The sequence below is a fragment of the Erpetoichthys calabaricus genome, chromosome 4, assembly GCF_900747795.2.
Source record: "Erpetoichthys calabaricus chromosome 4, fErpCal1.3, whole genome shotgun sequence".
Classification (NCBI taxonomy): Eukaryota; Metazoa; Chordata; class Cladistia; order Polypteriformes; family Polypteridae; genus Erpetoichthys; species Erpetoichthys calabaricus.
This window is the reverse complement of record NC_041397.2, coordinates 304,908,154-304,927,468: the sequence shown is the minus strand read 5'-3', so window position 1 is coordinate 304,927,468 and position 19,315 is coordinate 304,908,154. Positions and strand designations below refer to the sequence as shown.

Genomic DNA, 19,315 nt, shown 5'->3' with positions numbered 1-19,315 from the left:
ACTCTTCACTGCTACTTAATGTCTGTCTTACCTCCCCCTGAACTCCACCTTACAGTCTTCCTGTTTTCAGCTTCCAAAGATTGATCCTTGGCTCTGCCCTCACTGTCCTCCTCTTCTTGATCTCCAACATCATCCTATAGACCATTATCCTATGCTGCCTAACTACACTCCCCTGCCACTACTTTGAAGTCTTCAATCTCTTTCATACTGAGTCTCCTGCATAACACATAATCTACCTGTGTGCAACTTCCTCCACTCTTGTATGTCACCCTGTGTTCCTGCCTCTTCTTAAAATATCTATTCACCACAGCCATGTACCTTGATTTTGCAGCCATGTCCATCCTTTTTGCAAAATACACTACCATCTGATCCTCTTTCTTCCTTCCTCTCCTTGACACCATACCTGCCCATAACCTCCTCATCCTCTCTGTTCCATTTACCAACATGTTCACTGAAATTCACTCTAATCGCCAGTCTGTCTCTCTCTTGGGTACACTTTCCACCGATTCATCCAACTCACTCCAGAAATCTTCTTTCTCATTCATCACCACTCAACTTCTGGGGCATATGGACTAATAACATTCATCATCACACCTTCAGTGTACAGCTTAATTATCAACACTTTGTCTGACACTCACCTCCAAAACACTCTTGACATACTGTTCTTTCAGGATACCCCCTACCCCATTTCTTCTTACATCCACACTTTGATAGAACAATTTGAACACACCTCTTACTCCCCTTCCATCCGGTCTCTTGCACAGACGATATATCAACCTTCCTTCTCTTCATCATATCAGCTAACTCTCTCCCTTTACCAGTCATACTGCCAACATTCAAACTTCTTACCCTCACTTGAACTCTTTTAACCTTCCTCCTCTCGTCCTGTCTCCAGACATGCCTTCCCCCTCTTCTTCTCCTTCAGCCAACTTTAGCCCAATTTCCCCCAGCACCCTGTTGGCTAACAGTACTGGTAGCAGCTGTTGTTAACCCGGGCCTTGACTGATTCAGTATGGAAATCTGTATTGTTGTCCGCATATTGATCTGGCAAAATTTAACACCGAATGCTCTTTCTGTAAGCCTCCTCATTTATCTGGGCTTGGGATAGACATGAAGAAAGACACTCGTTTGTGCATTCCCCCATGGCTGTGTTGAATAAATACTGAATGTATTAGATACGCATTTATATTGGTATTTGTTTAATATGACTGGTTTAATTTTTCAAATTTAAAATTAAGATTGATTCATTTACCTTGTAATAGTTTTCTGGCTGTGGGCAACTGAGAACTCGACCAGTTGCAATGCAAAGAGCAACATTTGCAATGTCATAATCTGTCACAGTTAAAAGTAAAATATCTGTTTTAATTTCTTACTTGCTTTTGAGGTTCCCTGAATAGATTCTGATGCCAATTTAACTTGTAGTGGAGTAAGAATTTAGGAGAAAAGGGTGGACAATGCTTGATTGTATTGAAATGTTTCATACGTATGCTTAAAACATAAATACGTTAACATTTTTTTTGACTTCTGGCACACCTTTTCTTTGAATACACAAAAAACAAAAATTGGAAACTCCTAAAAGGCAACAAGAAAGATCTTAGAGGTGCACAATAATGAATTCCCTTAGTAATTGTGACCATAGCTGCAGTGAAAAATTGTGACTCTCAAAGGAGCAAACATATTTAAATACAGAACCAGACACACACCATCTTAAAGATCATTTGCATTACCTTTAAAAGCTTCACTATTGCTTTCTTAAAATTACAGATTTTATAACATGAACTTATTATTTCAATAATTTGGAGCATGCTGCCCTGAATAGACTTTGTATGTTTGTTCCCTTTTATTTTTAGAGGGTGCCAGCACATAATAATATAATGAGACAGCCATATGTCTCGTCCAGGGCCATCTGAATCCACAATAAAAACCTGTTGAATGATTTACAGTAAGAAGGTAATATATCTGTCATTTTTTATGCTATAAAGAGTAACTTGTTTTAAGAAATATTGTGTTTTTGGTGTTTTATTGTTTTTGTTTAGTGATAGCTTTATATCTTTTAGTGGTGCACAAAATGAATTAATACAACTGTTGTATAAAAATATCTTTTATCCCTTGCAAAAATGAAGTACATGTAAAATATATTTTTAAAAAATATTGCTACCTATATGTTATAAAATACTTTTAATATAAAGATAATACACTTTCTGCAAACTTCTGAAATATATTGTATAATATATAATTATTGATTTTTTTTTAGATTGCAGTATATTTTTCAGAAACATATTCCATAAATTTTAAAATGCTAGGAATGACATACTGTGAAATACCTTAGAAAACAAATGCAATATTTTTTTAATATACTGTAAATAAAAGTTTTAATATAGTGTACAGTATATTTTAGATTATATATTTAAAGGTAAATATTTGTCTTTTTTTCCAAAAAATATATTAAACTGTCATTTAAAACACTATCCAATAGACGTTTCTTATACAGTATGTAAACATATTCTGAATCAAATCATACTGACCCAGCATGAATTATAAACTATAATCTATTCACCGAGTATGTACAAATAAGAAAGTTCTAAACTGAAATATGTTGGTGGGGTGACCTGCTTGAACAATTTTACTTGAGTTACGTGGGCTCAGAATAAATTGGAATTGCTGAGAATTCAGGGTTTTGCTTTTTCCAGGTAAACAGAAAAGACACGAATGATCAGTCTTAGATTTGGACACGCAGTATATTGCTTGTCTTTTATACAATATATTTGGAAACATGTTTGTTACACCATATAATGGGAAATATATATACTGTATCATTATATCTTAGATATAATAATAAAAAATATATATTTAAATTGCATATGACATCATACTGAAGGATGTGTCTACATATTTGTGGGATATACTGCAATTTATTTCATTTTTATAAGGGATGGGCAGAGAATTGTTGACAAATGATTAATTTGTATCTTGAGTATTAATTCACACAAATCAGGTCTTTTTAAATATTACAGCTAATAATTTTAGTAAGTAGTATGGAACTGAAATATTGTGACCGAGGAACAGGGCTGCAAAAAGTCATTCTAAAATGAATTAACTCTTAATTTCGCAAAGTCAACCTAGTTACCTATTCAACTTGTAAAGATCTCTTTAAGCACTTTAATGTGTCCTTGCAGGTTTAATCTTTTCTTTTTTTTAATAAAGTGCAACCAGTTAATATTTTTGCTTAGGACATATACATTAAAGAGCACACAAAATTTTAGAAATTAGAGAAGAATAACCAGTCCATCAGGTTTGTTTGTTCAGCTAATTGCTAAGCTGTCCCAACATCTCAAAAGGCTGTTATAAAACACTAGCGGTGTAAGCTCGTGGTGTAAAAAGGCCGGGGTCCTAGAAACTATTGAAATCGTCAGAAAAAAAAACTGAAATGTAGAGATGTCAGGTAATTGAAAGGATCTACTCTGGGAATCTCTCTCCTAGGAGGTTTTATTTTGCCGATGTGCTCGCCTTGTTTGTGTATTAGCGGTGGGAGGAAAAGTAAAAGAGATACCGTTTTGCCAATGTGCTCATCTCGCTTGTGTATTAGCGGCTAAGTGAGTTTCTCCATTTTCTCAGAGGTTTTACTTTGGCCACAGAGTCAATTTCTTCTTCCGACTTGTTAACTTGGGCCCGCCTTGCCGGCTCTTTGAGCTTCATGCTGTAGCCTCACACTTCCATGCGTAGATGTTAAGCTTTCTGTTTCCCTGGAGGTGGAACCCTTACCCCGACTCCACCTCTCACTTCCGGACTGGACAGACACATACACTTCCACTTGTAGACGTTTATATATAAGATCTGCATGTTTAAAGTGAAAACCCAAGTGCATTGATTTATAATCCATTTGGTTTATAATTTGCTTTTATTTTTTGCTAAATGTATTTCTCCTTTTATCTTTTAAACCTAGTTTTATGATTAAGCATTTGTAGAAAACACTGAAGAATGTTGTTTTATGTCTTGGCCATTTTTAAGCAGCTTCCCTGAGATTGGTAGTAATTCCAAAGGAAAAAAAAGACGTTGGTAACTTTTTCAACGGGAACCACTACTGCCTACACATATATTGTATATATATGCCATAGTAAGGGAAAAAGAAACGTCAATTTGCATATAAACATCACATATCACAATACACTCACATAATGACAATACAGACATGTCTAATTAGTATTATGAACTTAATACAAGCCTGAATGTGCATTTGCACTGACTTCTAAAATATTGTTGTGAGTGCCATGATCAGGTTTATGTGGTTTAATCTACAGGGTCTAAACACTCTCAAGTTTTAAACAAGTTAGAAATTATACACGTGGCATAACATTCAGGTGTGTTTGGTTAACTGATATGAAAGTTGGAACATTTCACGTTGGTTTACTTACCTCATCTAAGACAGTGTTTCCCAACCTCAGTCCCGGGGACCTCCTGTTTTTGTTCCAACCAGATTCTTAATCAGTGACAACAAAAACCTGCAGCCAAAGGGGTTCCCCAGGACCGAGTTTGGGAAACACTGATCTAAGAGCTAGTTATTTCATTTTTGTTTATTAAAAAAATATTCAAAAATAACAGCATAAATAGAATGCAGTTTGAAGTGTTAGTAGACTATGTTAAATGCATTCTTTTTAACAGTTCTTTACAATGGCATGTAGTTAAAATGTATCCTAAATAGGCTTGTGGTGGCACACCAGCTTTTCATACACAACAGGTTCCAATTCATGTGATGCAAAATGGCATTGATTGATGTGTTCTTCAATTTTCTTAAACATAACACTTTTGAAAGTATACCCAGTAATTACTTAAAAAAAGCTTCCTATCCAGCTATTAATATTAGTCAAAACCTAGCAATTTCTTAAAATTACCTAAAGAACTAAGAACTTGGAAAAAAACGATTTATTGTACAATGGGAGTACCAAAGGTGACACTAATCTTAAATATTTTAGTTTCAGTTCCAAGATATAGAGTAACAAAAGCTGTTCTTCAGACACAGATAAACTGAAACCTCGACTCGGTCTTTTGTCATATGTTTTACCACTAAGCAACTCTTTCAGAACAGCTGCACATTTTCCATGTAATAAATTACTTCAGACACTGTTTAAATGCAGGTTGATAACATTCGTTCTTTACAATAATAATCTGAAGATAATATTAGTTCAGTAAATTCAGTCTTACATATGGTTACATGTAATTGCTTTTCTTTTCAATTCATTTCCAAAGAAGTGACTTTTTTTGTATTTATATAGATAATTTATCTAAAAAAGTAGGAGGAGGGTGCTGTTATATGAGCTGCTTGCACGCCCTTTCCTGTCATTGTTTTATTGGGGATCTGAGGTGCCGTCGGAAAAGTAAAAGAAGAAAAATACACAAGTTGGTGTAACCGCTGTCAAGGCAAAATCGAAAACAGAATGTTTCTCTGTTTACAGATAGATGACTTCGCCAAAGCTTTTCATTGGGAATATTTTGAAACTTCAAGGCTTTATACAGGCCAATCGCTGAGATCTCTTCATGAAAATTGAACTGTTTCTGCCATTTTCTTTGAAGAATTACTGTGCCAGATTTCAACAAAATTGATCCATGGGGACCCAAGCTGTTTCATGCGAACAGACAGAAAGCTAGACAAACAGACAGACATGGCCACTGCAGTTGGTGTTTCTTGCATTATATGTGAAGAATGGTGAAAAAATGTAGGAGAGTTGTATGGTTTTGGAAACTGTAAACATTGTTACTTAATAAATGTATCTTTATTCCGATTTTATATTTTATTAATTTTTATTGTAATCATTCCATACAAACAGATCAATTTATAACCAAACAAATTAAAAACAAATCAAACCCCACCCCTGAGAAGGAGAGCTTAGCTAAAGGAGAATTGCTTAGGGCTTTTTAATAAGACAACATTAAGCAAAGGAAAGGGAGAAATAAATATATATGTAAATAAGAGATAGAGAAGGGAGTTAAATGCGGTAATGGTTATTTCTCTTATTCTAAAATAATATTGATCAGATCCTGCCAGGTTTTGAAAAAATTTTGTACAGATCCTCTAACTGAGAATTTGATTTTTTCCAATTTCAAATAATATAAAACATCGGTTCCCCACTGACGTATCAGAGTAGAGTTAGGATTCTTCCAATTTAACAGAATGAGTCTGCGTGCCAAAAGTGTAGTGAATGCAATCACCGTTTGCTTGTCCTTTTCCACTTCAAGTCCGTCTGGAAGAACACCGAACACAGCTGTTAATGGGTTAGGAGGGATTGTGACCCCAAGGCTGTCTGAAAGGCACTTAAAAATTTTTGTCCAAAATGATGTTAGTTTGGTGCAGACCCAAAACATGTGACCCAGTGAGGCAGGAGCTTGGTTGCAGCGTTCGCAGGTTGGATCCTGCCCTGGAAACATTTTGGACAGTTTTAAGCGAGACAGATGAGCTTGATACATAATTTTTAGTTGAATAATTCTGTGCTTTGTGCATATGGAGCTCGAGTGAATTCTCTGCTTTGCTACCTTCCACTCCTTTTCTGATATATTGATTAAGAGATCTTCTTTCCAATGTCCTCTTGGATCTTTGAAAGGTAGGGACTCTAATAGGATTTTATATAATGCGGAAATGGTGTTTAATTCCTCGGCATTGAGCAGTATTTTTCCAGCATTGTGGAGGGTGCAAGGTGGGGAAAATTGGGCAATTTCTGTTTAACAAAATTTCTAATTTGAAGATAGTGAAAGAAATGTGTAGCTGGGAGGTTGAATTTTGAACGTAATTGTTCAAAAGATGCAAATATGTTGTCTATATAAAGATCTCTGAGCATTTTAATCCCAAAACTTTTCCAGGTATTAAAAACTGGATATGTTTGCGAGGGTTGAAAGAGGTGGTTTTCTTGCAGAGGTGCCACTGATAAAAGATTTTCCATCTTAAAATGCTTTCTAATTTGGTTCCATATTCTGAGTGAGTAAAGCACAATTGGGTTATTAGTATATTTGCGAATAACTTTCATTTATTGGAGAGCAGAGCAGGGAATATAAAGAAGTACTACAGGAATTTATTTCTATTGCGGACCAAGCCTGTGTATGTTCATTTATTTGTGTCCAGGTTTTTATGGCTTGTATGTTTGCTGCCCAGTAATAAAACTGAAAATTAGGTAAAGCCATGCCACCCTCTGCCTGAGGTCTTTGTAGGGTTGCTCTTCGGATACTTGGGTGTTTTGAGTTCCAAATGAATGAGGTTATTGTTGAATCTAACTGTTTAAAAAATGATTTATTGATATATATTGGAATGGTTTGAAATAAAAAAAGAAGTTTAGGAAGGATATTCATCTTAACAGTGTTAATTCTTCCGGCTAGAGTGAGATGAAGGGTTGACCATCTATGCAAGTCTTGCTTAATTTTTTCCATACAGACGGCAAAATTTTGTTGATAAATGCAGATGATATGGTTTTATATATATCAGACCCAGAAAACACTGTCACTGCAGTTCTAACAGCACTAACAGAATTTCAAAAGATTTCTGGTCTTAAAATTAATCTGAATAAAAGTATACTCTTTCCAGTGAATTCACAAGCATATAATATCAGATTGGACACCCTACCTTTTACCATAGCAGATCAGTTTAAATACCTAGGGGTAAATATCACAAGTAAACATAAAGCTCTTTATCAACAAATAAATGTATCCTTATTAGACAGCATTTGTATTCTTGAGGAATAATGCAAACAGTTTGATTAGATAGATAGATAGATAGATAGATAGATAGATAGATAGATAGATAGATAGATAGATAGATAGATAGATAGATAGATAGATAGATAGATACTTTATTAATCCCAATGGGAAATTCACATTCTTCAGCAGCAGCATACTGATACAATAAATAATATTAAATTAAAGAATGATAATAATGCAGGTGAAAAACAGACAATAATTATGTATAATGTTGAATGTTAACGTTTACCCCACCGGGTGGAATTAAAGAGTCGCATAGTTTGGGGGAGAAACGATCTCCTCAATCTGTCAGTGGAGCAGGACAGTGACAACAGTCTGTCGCTGAAGCTGCTCTTCTGTCTGGAGATGATACTATTAAGTGGATGCAGTGGATTCTCCATAATTGATAGGAGCCTGCTGAGCGCCCTTCGCTCTGCCACAGATGTTAAACTGTCCAGCTCCATGCCAACAATAGAGCTTGCCTTCCTCACCAGTTTGTCCAGACGTGAGGCGTCTTTCCTCTTAATGCTGCCTCCCCAGCACACCACTGCGTAGAAGAGGGCACTCGCCACAACTGTCTGATAGAACATCTGCAGCATCTTATTGCAGATGTTGAAGGACGCCAGCCTTCTAAGGTAGTATAACCGGCTCTGTCCTTTCTTGCACAGCGCATCAGTATTGGCAGTCCAGTCTAATTTATCATTCAGCTGCACTCCCAGATATTTATAGGTCTGCACCATCTGCACACAGTCACCTTTGATGATCACTGGGTCTATGAGGGGTCTGGGCCTCCTAAAATCCACCACCAGCTCTTTGGTTTTGCTGGTGTTCAGGTGTAGGTGGTTTGAGTCGCACCATTTAACAAAGGTATCACGTCCTAGTGAGCTGAATGACTTTCGGCCTGTTGCTCTGACATGTGATGAAGACCATGGAGAGGCTGCTGCTTCACCACCTTAGGCCACAGGTTCAACACGCCCTTGACCCTCTGCAGTTTGCATATCAGGAGAAGGTGGGAGCAGAGGATGCCATCATCTATATGCTACATCGATCCCTCTCTCACTTGGACAGAGGTAGTGGTGCTGTAAGAATTATGTTTCTAGACTTCTGAAAAATCGATCATAAAATCCGACCTCGACTTGTTTTTTTTTTTTTTTACATCTTCTTGCCTTCTCCGATTTCGCATCAGTTTCTCAGATGCATCGAATTTTGTTGCAGCAGCGCAGTTGCCAATTTCTTTCACTACTTCAACTACGTTTAGTTTAAAACCAGCCTCACATTTTCTTCTGACTAAACGCTTCATCGTAGATAAGGGATGCTGTTACAATAAAGGTGTATGAGGGTGTGAGATACAAAAAACACAAAACAGTGCAAACGTCGCTTCGGGATAGTTCGGGCATTACCGTGTGGTCACGTAGGCACAATAGAGAGAGAGAGAGGGAGGTTAGGAGCACACGCTGATACAGCGCATTGCCGCACTCACATACGATAAAAGAGGCCGTGTGCTCCGTGGTTACTCTCTCAGGTGGGCATTAGCATATCATAATCTCTTGGACCAATAGTGTGAGTTTTCCACATTCTACTTATACAACCGACATTATAAAATACCAGAAATTATACAGTAAAATTAAGTCCCGACTTATCCGTGGGAGAACTTATCCAAGAGTAGATACGGTAGTGATTTCAACTATCAATAGCTCTGTATGATTTCATTATTTTAAACATATTCACCTTAATACAAAATTGCAAAGCATCTTAGAATATAAATTACACTTTCTAACATAGCATAGAAATTTAAAACAAAAACTGTTATAACTTTTTCCTTTTCCTTTCTCAGTAAGCCCCGTCATCAGATAATTTTAGAATAAAAAGAATACCAAATAAATCTACCCCAAAACAATAACAAACTCTTGTTTGATTACATGAATGTTAAAAGAGTTGACTCATGACATATTTTTTTCAATTTCTTTCAGATATACTGAAGACCCTTCCAGGATGTTTAACAGCAGTCTGTCCGTGTCAGAGTTTGTTTTGCACTGTGCGATTAAGCCTGAACAAACAAGTACAACAATTGCTCTACTCATATTGATCTGCCTGGTATCTTTCTTTGGAAATATGTTAGTAATTCTGATCATAATAACGAACCATCAGCTGCATTCCCCAATGTATATTTATATTGGCACTCTTGCAATGATTGATTTGGCTAATGGCATTATTCTAATTCCAAAAATGTTAAATGTCATACTTTTTGATGCTTTAGTAGTCGCATACACTGCCTGTTTAATACAGATGTATTTAATATTAAATGTGGAACTAATGGAATCCCTTCTTCTGACTTTAATGGCGATTGACCGCTATGTAGCTGTGGTTTTTCCTCTAAGATACCCGTCAATTGTAACAAATAAAACTGTATGGGTTTGTGTTGTGATTTTGATCATTAGTGCCTTCTCGATCAATTCTTCCTATGTATTTTATACAAATGAGCTTCTTTTTTGCAAGACAAATATTCTTCCCTATTGTTTCTGTGATTATTCAACCATGGTTCTAATCTCCTGTAGCGATAACCCCAAATTTTTATTACTTTTGTCAACTATAGTCATTACCTGTGGAATGTTCCCATTTGCACTAATACTATTTTCTTACAGTATAATTGGTTTGGCTGCCTTGCGGATCTCCTCAGTTGAAGGGAAGAGAAAAGTCTTCAGCACCTGCCTTTCCCATCTTCTGGTGGTTGGATTTTTTTATATACCGTTTATGGTATCCTACATACTACCTGGAGCAGGAGTCAAGCTGTCGACTGAAGTCTACAATATAATGGTTATTATTGGAAATGTGGTCCCTCCCATGATGAACCCTATAATCTACAGTTTTAGAAATAAGGAAATTAAAAACAGCATTTACAGGCTTTTATCAGGGAAAAAAACAGCACCAGGCATCAATAACCATTAACTGACTATTTCTGTATTTTTGGGACTGATTTGTATTTTAACATAATTGGTTTACAAATAAATTATAATTAAAATAAAATTGTAAGGTAGACAATTGTATAACTAGTATGAACTTACTATGAGTTAATGCTGGGGTGATGCTACACTGGAGCAAACTGAGATGCCCTGTCCTTCTATTGCACACCCATATACAGTACGTGCCCTGATCTCTTTAGCTAAGCAGGAAACTGTGGACAGGATTTCTGGTCAGAAGTGAAGCTGCAACTTACTGGAAGTTTGGAGCATTCGCTATTTCAATGTCTGCATAATTTGCCCTTAGTGTTTCTGATACACTTCACTTCCATAACAACTATTCTTTTTACTACTAAAATACTGTAAGAATCTCTTCTTCTAACATGGACAATAACAACTGGATTGATTTCCACTCTGACCAACAGCCTATCCACCAACCTGTGCACTGGGAGGGCAACACACTGTGCAAGACACTCTCCAGCAGCAAACCTGCATCTCAGTTCCCCAAATGTTTGAGAACCCCATTATCAAAACCTACCTCTTACTGAGGATATGTTTTGAGGTGACCTTTTGGTCATCTCTGCCTACCACCGCAGAGTTTTCAGAGCCAACATCCAGCTCTACAAGGTACTGGAAACAGATTGACACTTCCAATTCTGTGGTTGATGACTTTGGACAGTGTGAACCCTTCACCTTGCATCTATATCTAACTGTGACTCACTTATTTCTACCTCCATAGTCTGAAGTCTCATTTTGTGCCACCCTAGGGGTGGTCCAGGTTCACCAATTTCTATTACAATGCAGGCTAGCCACCTCCTCCTCCAGTAGCTTGAGGTTCTGGATCAGCTGGCATTTTCTGAAGATGCAGTCTCCTAGAAGATAGGTCTTGTCCAGAAATGGGTCCAGCTCCAGACCTCCGCAACTCTGTGATTCAGTAGCTCGGCTGGACACGCAATTGGATAGCAGGTTTTTGTTAATTGGTTTACTTGACTTGAGTCAGATAACCCTCGTCCAACCCTATCTTAGCTATAGTGTAACCATGAGTTATCAGTGGCGTATAATATAAAGTGACAACCTCCTCAATGGAGTGGAGCTCTGGAGGTCAACAGCTAGAGTCTATTGCTCATCCAAGCTAGCCTCCAAAAAATCCAAATTAAATAGGACTTGGCTTGCATTGGCTTCATTATAAAAATTTAGATTATTGAACTCTTCTACTTCTTTTTTATTTATATGTTATTTATTTAAATTCAGACTGGCCAAATCAATGCCATGTTAGGCAGCATTTCTGCTCCACCACCACTGTCTCATAGATAGATAGATAGATAGATAGATAGATAGTGCACTTGCAGTGAGTCTCCACTCCTTTCATGCTCACCTGACCTCATTCACCTATTCCATGTCGACCATTTCATGGAGTCCAACATCAAAGTACTGTCTCAGTGTCCACCTCTTTGAGATGATCCACACCAGAATGAAGAGTACCCGACAACAAAGTGACAACACCAACAACTTTTTGCAAAATTGTGCTAAGTAAATGTGAGTGTTGACTGAATCATCCATCCATCCATCCATTATCCAACCTGCTATATCCTAACTACAGGGTCACGGGGCTCTGCTGGAGCCAATCCCAGCCAACACAGGGCGTAAGGCAGGAAAAAAAACCCCAGGCAGGGCACCAGCCCACCACAGGGCGCGCGCACACACACACACACACACCCACACACCAAGGACAATTTAGGATCGCCAATGCACCTAACCTGCATGTCTTTGGACTGTGGGAGGAAACTGGAGCACCCGGAGGAAACCCACACAGACAGAGGGAGAACATGCAAACTCCACGCGGGAAGGACCCGGGTCTCCTAACTGCAAAACAGCAGCACCCTTGACTGAATCATCCTTCCTTAAATACAGAAACAGGCTGGACCTAGCAGCAGACTTGGGCAGCCATAAAGCAGGCTTAGCTTATAAATTGACTTGGAACCATCTTTGAGCTAATTTCCTCTTTATTGTACGTTAACTTGCGAGTTAACTTTTTTCCTGCTTTTGATTTGGATTCAAATGTAACTGTATACCTTTTGTAAATATTAAGTATTAAAATCCTTCTTGTATTCAATATATATGTGAATTTCCCCTTGGGATTAATAAAGTATCTATCTATCTATCTATCTATCTATCTATCTATCTATCTATCTATCTATCTATCTATCTATCTATCTATCTATCTATCTATCTATCTAATCACATAGCTGCTGTTGCATTAAAAATATTAATTACAAAAAGATTTGGTGTATACATGGTATGACATGTGAGAGTCCCTGTCTTACACCCCAAAACACGAGGCTGAGTCTCACAACTTTAGCAATTAGAAATCTTACAATGGAAAATTATATAAGCAAACCCACTCAACAAAGAAGTATCCCCTTTAGTCGTACTTAGTAAGAATAAAGGTTCAGTGTCTAATAATTTAAGATAAAAGGTAGTGGTACATCAAAACATTTCAGTTCTTGGAGGTGGAACTCCAAGAGTGTTGAGTATGTCGGCTTAGAGCTGTCATGTGATATTTGATCACATACAGGGAGATTCACTCGAAAGAGGCCATGAATATTCTGTAATAACTCTTGCTAGGATGAAGCAATCTGAACGAAAAAACAATAAAATGTGCTCCTCAGTATATGGAGCTTTGAACAAGCCGGGATGTCTCTGCGTCGGAGCGATGAGGTAGGTGCCAGAAAGCCGTCACAACATTTAACCTCAGTTTGCAACTTCTGGGTGCATACCACCCGTGCCCCTTCACTCAGCCACTCGACTTCTCATCAGGATGGTGGTGGTTGAGCAGCTCGTCTTCATGGTGCAAACCTATTGGTTCACCAATTCATTTAAGCGATGTCAGAATCAACTGGATGATCTTGAGTTAACGGAAGGTTACTTCCAGCAAGATGGAGCAACGTGTTGCACATTGGCAAGGAGAATGGCAGAAATTGAGTCCTTCTTCAGGAACAGGGTAATTTCAAAAGGGCTTTGGCCACCATGGTTGCTGGATCTGACTCCTTCAAACTTCTTCCTTTGGGGTATGTTCAAAGAAAAAGTCTATCGGGACGAGCCTCGCACTTTGGAAGATTTGAAGGAAAACATCCAACGCGAACTTGGTGCTACTCCCCCGAGATGCTTGCCCATATGTTCAGGAACATGGAGCGCAGCGGCAAAATGTGTCTGGCAGAAAACGGAAACTACTTCCAGAATTGCATGTAATGCAATTGATTACACATACATCAAGGTATATAGCGTATTGTTTTGATTCAGATTGCTTCATCCTGATGGGAGTTACAACGGGGCCTCTTTCGAGTTAATTGTCATGTATTTATCAATTGTCTGCTATAACTAAGCATTTACTTTAAATAGGTCTGGTGTTGTCCAAATTCATACGGTAGGATTACTATTAGCAGAAACTAAGGTTCAAGATAATGCCTAGGTTCACAGAATTATATTAGTAAGACCGGCAGGGCTGATCAGGTGGTACAACATTTGAGGGGGCCTTGTCCTAAAAAGGTTTGGGAACCCGTGCCCTAGATAAAAGTTTTCTTAACTCTGGGCCCTTCTTTTGCTTCCTGTCTAAATGTCTTCTTCGTTACGATTGAACACTTATACCCTTGCTCTCTCTTTCCAATGCTAATGTTCTCTGATTTTAGTGTTATGCACTTTTTCACATGTTAATTCTTTTTCACTAAGAAAATGCACTTACTTTTTACCCACTATCCTGCCAGCTTCCATGGCCATTTGTGCTGCTTTCTGCTGGTGCTTGTAGTGTTAAACGCCCTGTAAGCACTGCAGAGTTTGAACACAAGTACTTTTTCAGCCACCATTAAGATACTTTGCTACATTTGCTTCAGCGGAAGTAAATAAAATGAAACAGTAAAAGACCCTTCTACTGGGAAAAATGTAGTAAAAAATCTTGTACTACTTCTTAGTAGTAACCAAAAACAATGTTTTAAAAGAAAAAAATATATTTTAATTAACACTGACCCAGAAGTAACAAGTAACACTCAGAACTTTATACACTTAACAAAGCAAGGATGACATCAGTACTACATTTTTCAATAAGAGTGCCTGATAGGCTTTGTAGATTTGGCAGAATAAATTGAAACAACACTTACAGTACCTAGCATTATCAATTATATTTTTACCATTTATTTTGTACTTATTTTGTTTGTTTGTTTTTTACGTGGTCTTCATGTGTGCCACCAAGTCTTTTCTGTGCCCATATCTTATCATGACAAAATGAGAGGAATAAAAGGGAGAAAATGAAAAGCCACACCTGCTTAAAGAAAATAATGCTTTAGCTAAATTTTAATTATTCACTCAGGAACTCGGGAACACTCAGGAACAAATTAAAGTAAAGAATTTAATGTCTAACAAAGAAAATCACATGTTCAGGAAACTGCATTTTGCTGGTACACTGCAAAAAATGAAATCTTAACAAGCCAGACAATCTTGAAAAGAGATAATAGATCTTGTTTTTCTTATTTTAAGAATAACTGACTTGAGTAGATTTGTATGTGTAAGATATATAATCTCATTTTTAGAAAATTTAACAAGTTAAACTTTCTCACTATATTGGCAGATAATTTTGCTTGATTCTAATACCTTTTTCTTGTTTTAACAACCACAACGAGTTCCTGGACCAGTTTATTCCAATTCTGGGTTGTGAGACATTAGAGTCAATCCCAGTAGCACTGTGAGCAAAGAAGAATACAAGCCTGGATGGAAGTTTACTGCAAAGCATATTTACTAGATTTGATTTTAGTTGTTCTAATTTAGTCATGTTTAGAGTTTATTATTGTTTAGATGTAAGGTTCCTTTAGTTTAAGAAGCTGGTACGTTGAATTAATTGCTTTTTTCCAATTAAATATTCCCATTAACTTGTTTGGTTTATTTTTCCTGCTCCTGTTCTTAATTAATTTTTCTTATTAGGTTGTTAAATTATTTTTTCCCTATTGCCTTATTATTCTACTATTAATTCATGTTGTGTTGTTAATTCTGTTATTTCATAATAAAAAATAATCATCAGTTGTGTGTGTTTTGAGACGGTTTTGTGGTTTTGGCCTTCTCATTAGGGAATTATACATAACAAAACACCTAGTATGATAATGGGATGATAACGACATGTGGAAACCTCTGGAGTCCATTAATTGTGCCTGCTGGGTAATAGTAAAGGAGGCTTGTGGTGGTATTGTAATCACATTAGAGCTCTCCCACCTCACTTTGATCAATATGGGCCAACTCATTTATAAGTCTTCTGAGAGTTATGCTGGTTATAGCCGAAGATGTTCTTTTCAGCCAGCAACAGACATCTAGTTCCCAGAATAGGAAATCTCTAATAAGTAAGGCAGATTCAGTTAACATTTTTTAGATAAAAAGCAAAGAAAATATGGTTTGACTTTATTGTGCATAATAGTATACATAATAAACATGCAAATTCACCAAAATATGAAGAGATCTGTACAAGTTATGAACAAGATTCATAAATCGTTAAAAGTCTACATTAACAACCTTTACTTTCTCTGTTCTGGTTTGATGTGGAGATAGATGTATGTTCACTCAGACATGCTTGTTGCAATAAATAAAATAATGCAAATTATTTGTAACATAAGGATAACAGAAAATGAATATAAACAAGTATACACTGTAAATATAGATATGTATGTATATAGATGTATAGACTAAAGACAATAACAACACAAAACATAAATTAATTATTTATTAATTAGCTTAGTTGAACTTTTCTTTCCTATGGAAAAAGTCACAACTAATGAATTCTTTGTCTTGGATTAGCTAGATCTTTTTCTCTCTGGCACATACCTTATGAATTCTGATCTATCAATTCATGTTTTCACAATGGATAACTTCTCTCGCTTATTATTAAGCTTCTTGTGCTTGCATGGGTCCGTTCACGTGCTCCCAGTTAGCCTACACTGGGTCACCCCCCCCCCCCCCCCAACTCAGAGTTTCTATGTGTGTGTGTGTGTGTGTGTTTGTGTGAGTTGCTATTCTGCATTTTCTTACAAGATTTAGGAAGAAACTTGTAACATTCAGAAGGTTATTTCCTTTCAGTTACAATAAACCTATACTATAATACATAGGCTGGCTTTATTATATCTCCTAAGTTCCAGTTCATAGTTTTCAGAATCAAAGCAGGTGTACTTATGGCCTGATGTAAGTGATGCTTTGTTCCTTTCCTGGTCGTTTCTCTCTAAATATATGGAAGAATCAACAGTATGCTCTGTTTCTTTGTTTTTAAAAGCATGTCTCCTATCTTAACTTGGTCACATCTTTTAATTGTGGCCTGTAACTGGTGATATGTCAATTACTGTTTTTAGCAAGACAAACATGAAGCTTTACATATACAGTCTGTCTGCTTGTGCCATTGCTATTCTTCAGCAAAGTTTGGACTAATGGCACCTTTGTCCAACTTCAATACAGACAAGTCTTCCACTCTTTGAGTCTAGAACAGTTGTCCATTGTAGTTAAGGGATTGCTCCATCTTCCATTACTGCCACACCCAATAGGCTATGGGTTCGGGCTATGGACAGCTACAGTTACTGTCAAGTTGAAAGCTCTAAGCTTGATGAGAGCAGAGACAATCTGAGGTTTACAAGAGTTTTTAAATGATGGAATAAACGTCTTGCCATTGGTTTCTTTGGTGCACATAAGTTAATCCTTTTGGTTGACTATTGGTCCAACGTTTTGTCCATCAGTGTTACACATCCTTAAGCTATAGTCCTTTGTTAAAACTTGGGTGTCCAGCTGGTATCTCCAAGACATGTTCCTGTGATGTTACTTGATCTTCTATGGATCATTTTATCAGATAAGGCTGCATTCCAATTAGGGGCACTGCCATAGAAACTGAGACTTTTTAGCTGGCAATCAGAGTGTCTGGCAGCAGCATTTTATGCCAGGACATGTGCTCTAGCCAATTCAAAGTGGATAATGTCAGAAAAACAATGACAAGAACTTTCATATGAGATATCTTGGACATAAAAAGCCTCATTCAGAATAAGCTGGTGGCCAGTAAACATTTTAAATGTATTGATAACAAGACAGTGCATGAGCAAGTTAGCATGGCCAACACCCTGTAACTAAAACTGAAAAGGTTTGAAAACGACAGTTAAGATGTGGTCAGCCCACAGTCCAAATGTTGTCTCCTTTTGCCAGTCTTCTTAGTCAATAATTTTCAAGAGTGCAGAGTTCAAACTAGAGAGTGTTAATCTCTGGGTCACAGTGTGAAATACATGATTGCGGAAAACAAACTTCCCTAATAAGTTTTGCCTATCTATTTAGTTAGCCAATAAAAGGTGTCATTTTGCTTGGCTTTTCTCGCCTATACTTCCATAATTCTAGCAATTTCATTTCTAAGTTTGATGAAGTCAGTCTGCATGGTTGCATTTGATTGTCTGCTCCATCAAAAGGTTCTTTGAGGCTTTCCAGTAGGAACCATCACCAGCAGGAACCTCTACAGTAGGGTGTTGACCTTTTTTATAAGAAATAAAAGAATCCAAATGAGTTCTACATTCTGAGCATGACATTGCCTTAGTCTGCAGGCTAAGCAGAAAGTTTTGGTAGCTGTTGCTAGTAACATTCAAAGGGAGCTTCCAGTTTAGGCAAAGTGAAGGAAAATTTAAGCAACCAACAACTTTAAGTGTCATATGGTATTTGTGTCGGGAGACCTTTGTATTTTACTATCTACCTTCTCAGCCTTTACATATGTAATGTTTGTTATCTGAGGGTGAAGAATGCAGGGAATGGAGGCAGCAGCTAAAACATAAAGGATCCTTTTCATGTAATGTTCCGGATTTTAGCCAAGGTTGCCTTGACATTGGCTCATCAAAACTGGAAGTAAACTGAATTTGCAGGAAAATGAGAAAAGAAAAACAGGATTATCAGAAGGCTAGAGGTGAAAGAAGTGAACCTGAGTGGGCATAGCAGCTAGATAATGTTCACATGCCAGCTAGATTTTCAGATGGTGAATGTGTGCCAACTCAAAAAAGGACAGCATGATCGACAGGCGCCGGTGAGTAATCGACACATGAGGAGGTACAGCAGTGCTTAGATCTGACTGGACTCTATTTATCCTGGACATATACTTAGTAAAGCTATGCTGAAACCAGGAAGTAGAAGCAAGCCGGTTGGGTGATCTCATTTTCACAAATTACAAAGGACTGTAACACTCTATTTTGTGTTGTCTTCAGTCAGTGTTTACGTGTGATGTATTACATGTATGATTGTGATGGCTATGTCACTGCAAATATAATTAACTTTTTTATTCACTTTACTTTCAAATACATGCTAGGAAAACATATACTGTATAGCTTCACATCAGATGATAGTAAGTCCCCTACATACGAAACTCCAAGTTGCAAACTTTCAAAGATACAAATGTGCATGTCCAGTAAATGAAAAATGATTTAAATAAGTGAAAAATTAAAAATTGTACTGTAATTTCAAATTTCGAGGCAGCGCAAAAGTTAGCTTGCATGTCCCCTGCTACGCGGAGCGCAAAACCCACGCTATTATTGCTTACATTCTCAGCATGCATCCTTTACAAGCTTTTGTGCATTTGACTGTATCTCTGTTTACATTGAGTTAAC

General features: G+C 37.1%; 1 protein-coding gene across 1 annotated transcript; it reads left to right on the top strand.

Moving 5' to 3' along the window:
* Positions 1–1,751: 1,751 nt before the first annotated feature.
* Positions 1,752–10,678, top strand: LOC127527687 (olfactory receptor 1J1-like). The gene is made up of 2 exons (XM_051927266.1): positions 1,752–1,950; positions 9,687–10,678. Exon 2 carries the CDS (start codon positions 9,709–9,711, stop codon positions 10,660–10,662), a length of 954 nt encoding a protein of 317 aa, XP_051783226.1. The 5' UTR covers positions 1,752–1,950; positions 9,687–9,708; the 3' UTR covers positions 10,663–10,678.
* The last annotated feature ends 8,637 nt before the right edge of the window (positions 10,679–19,315 follow it).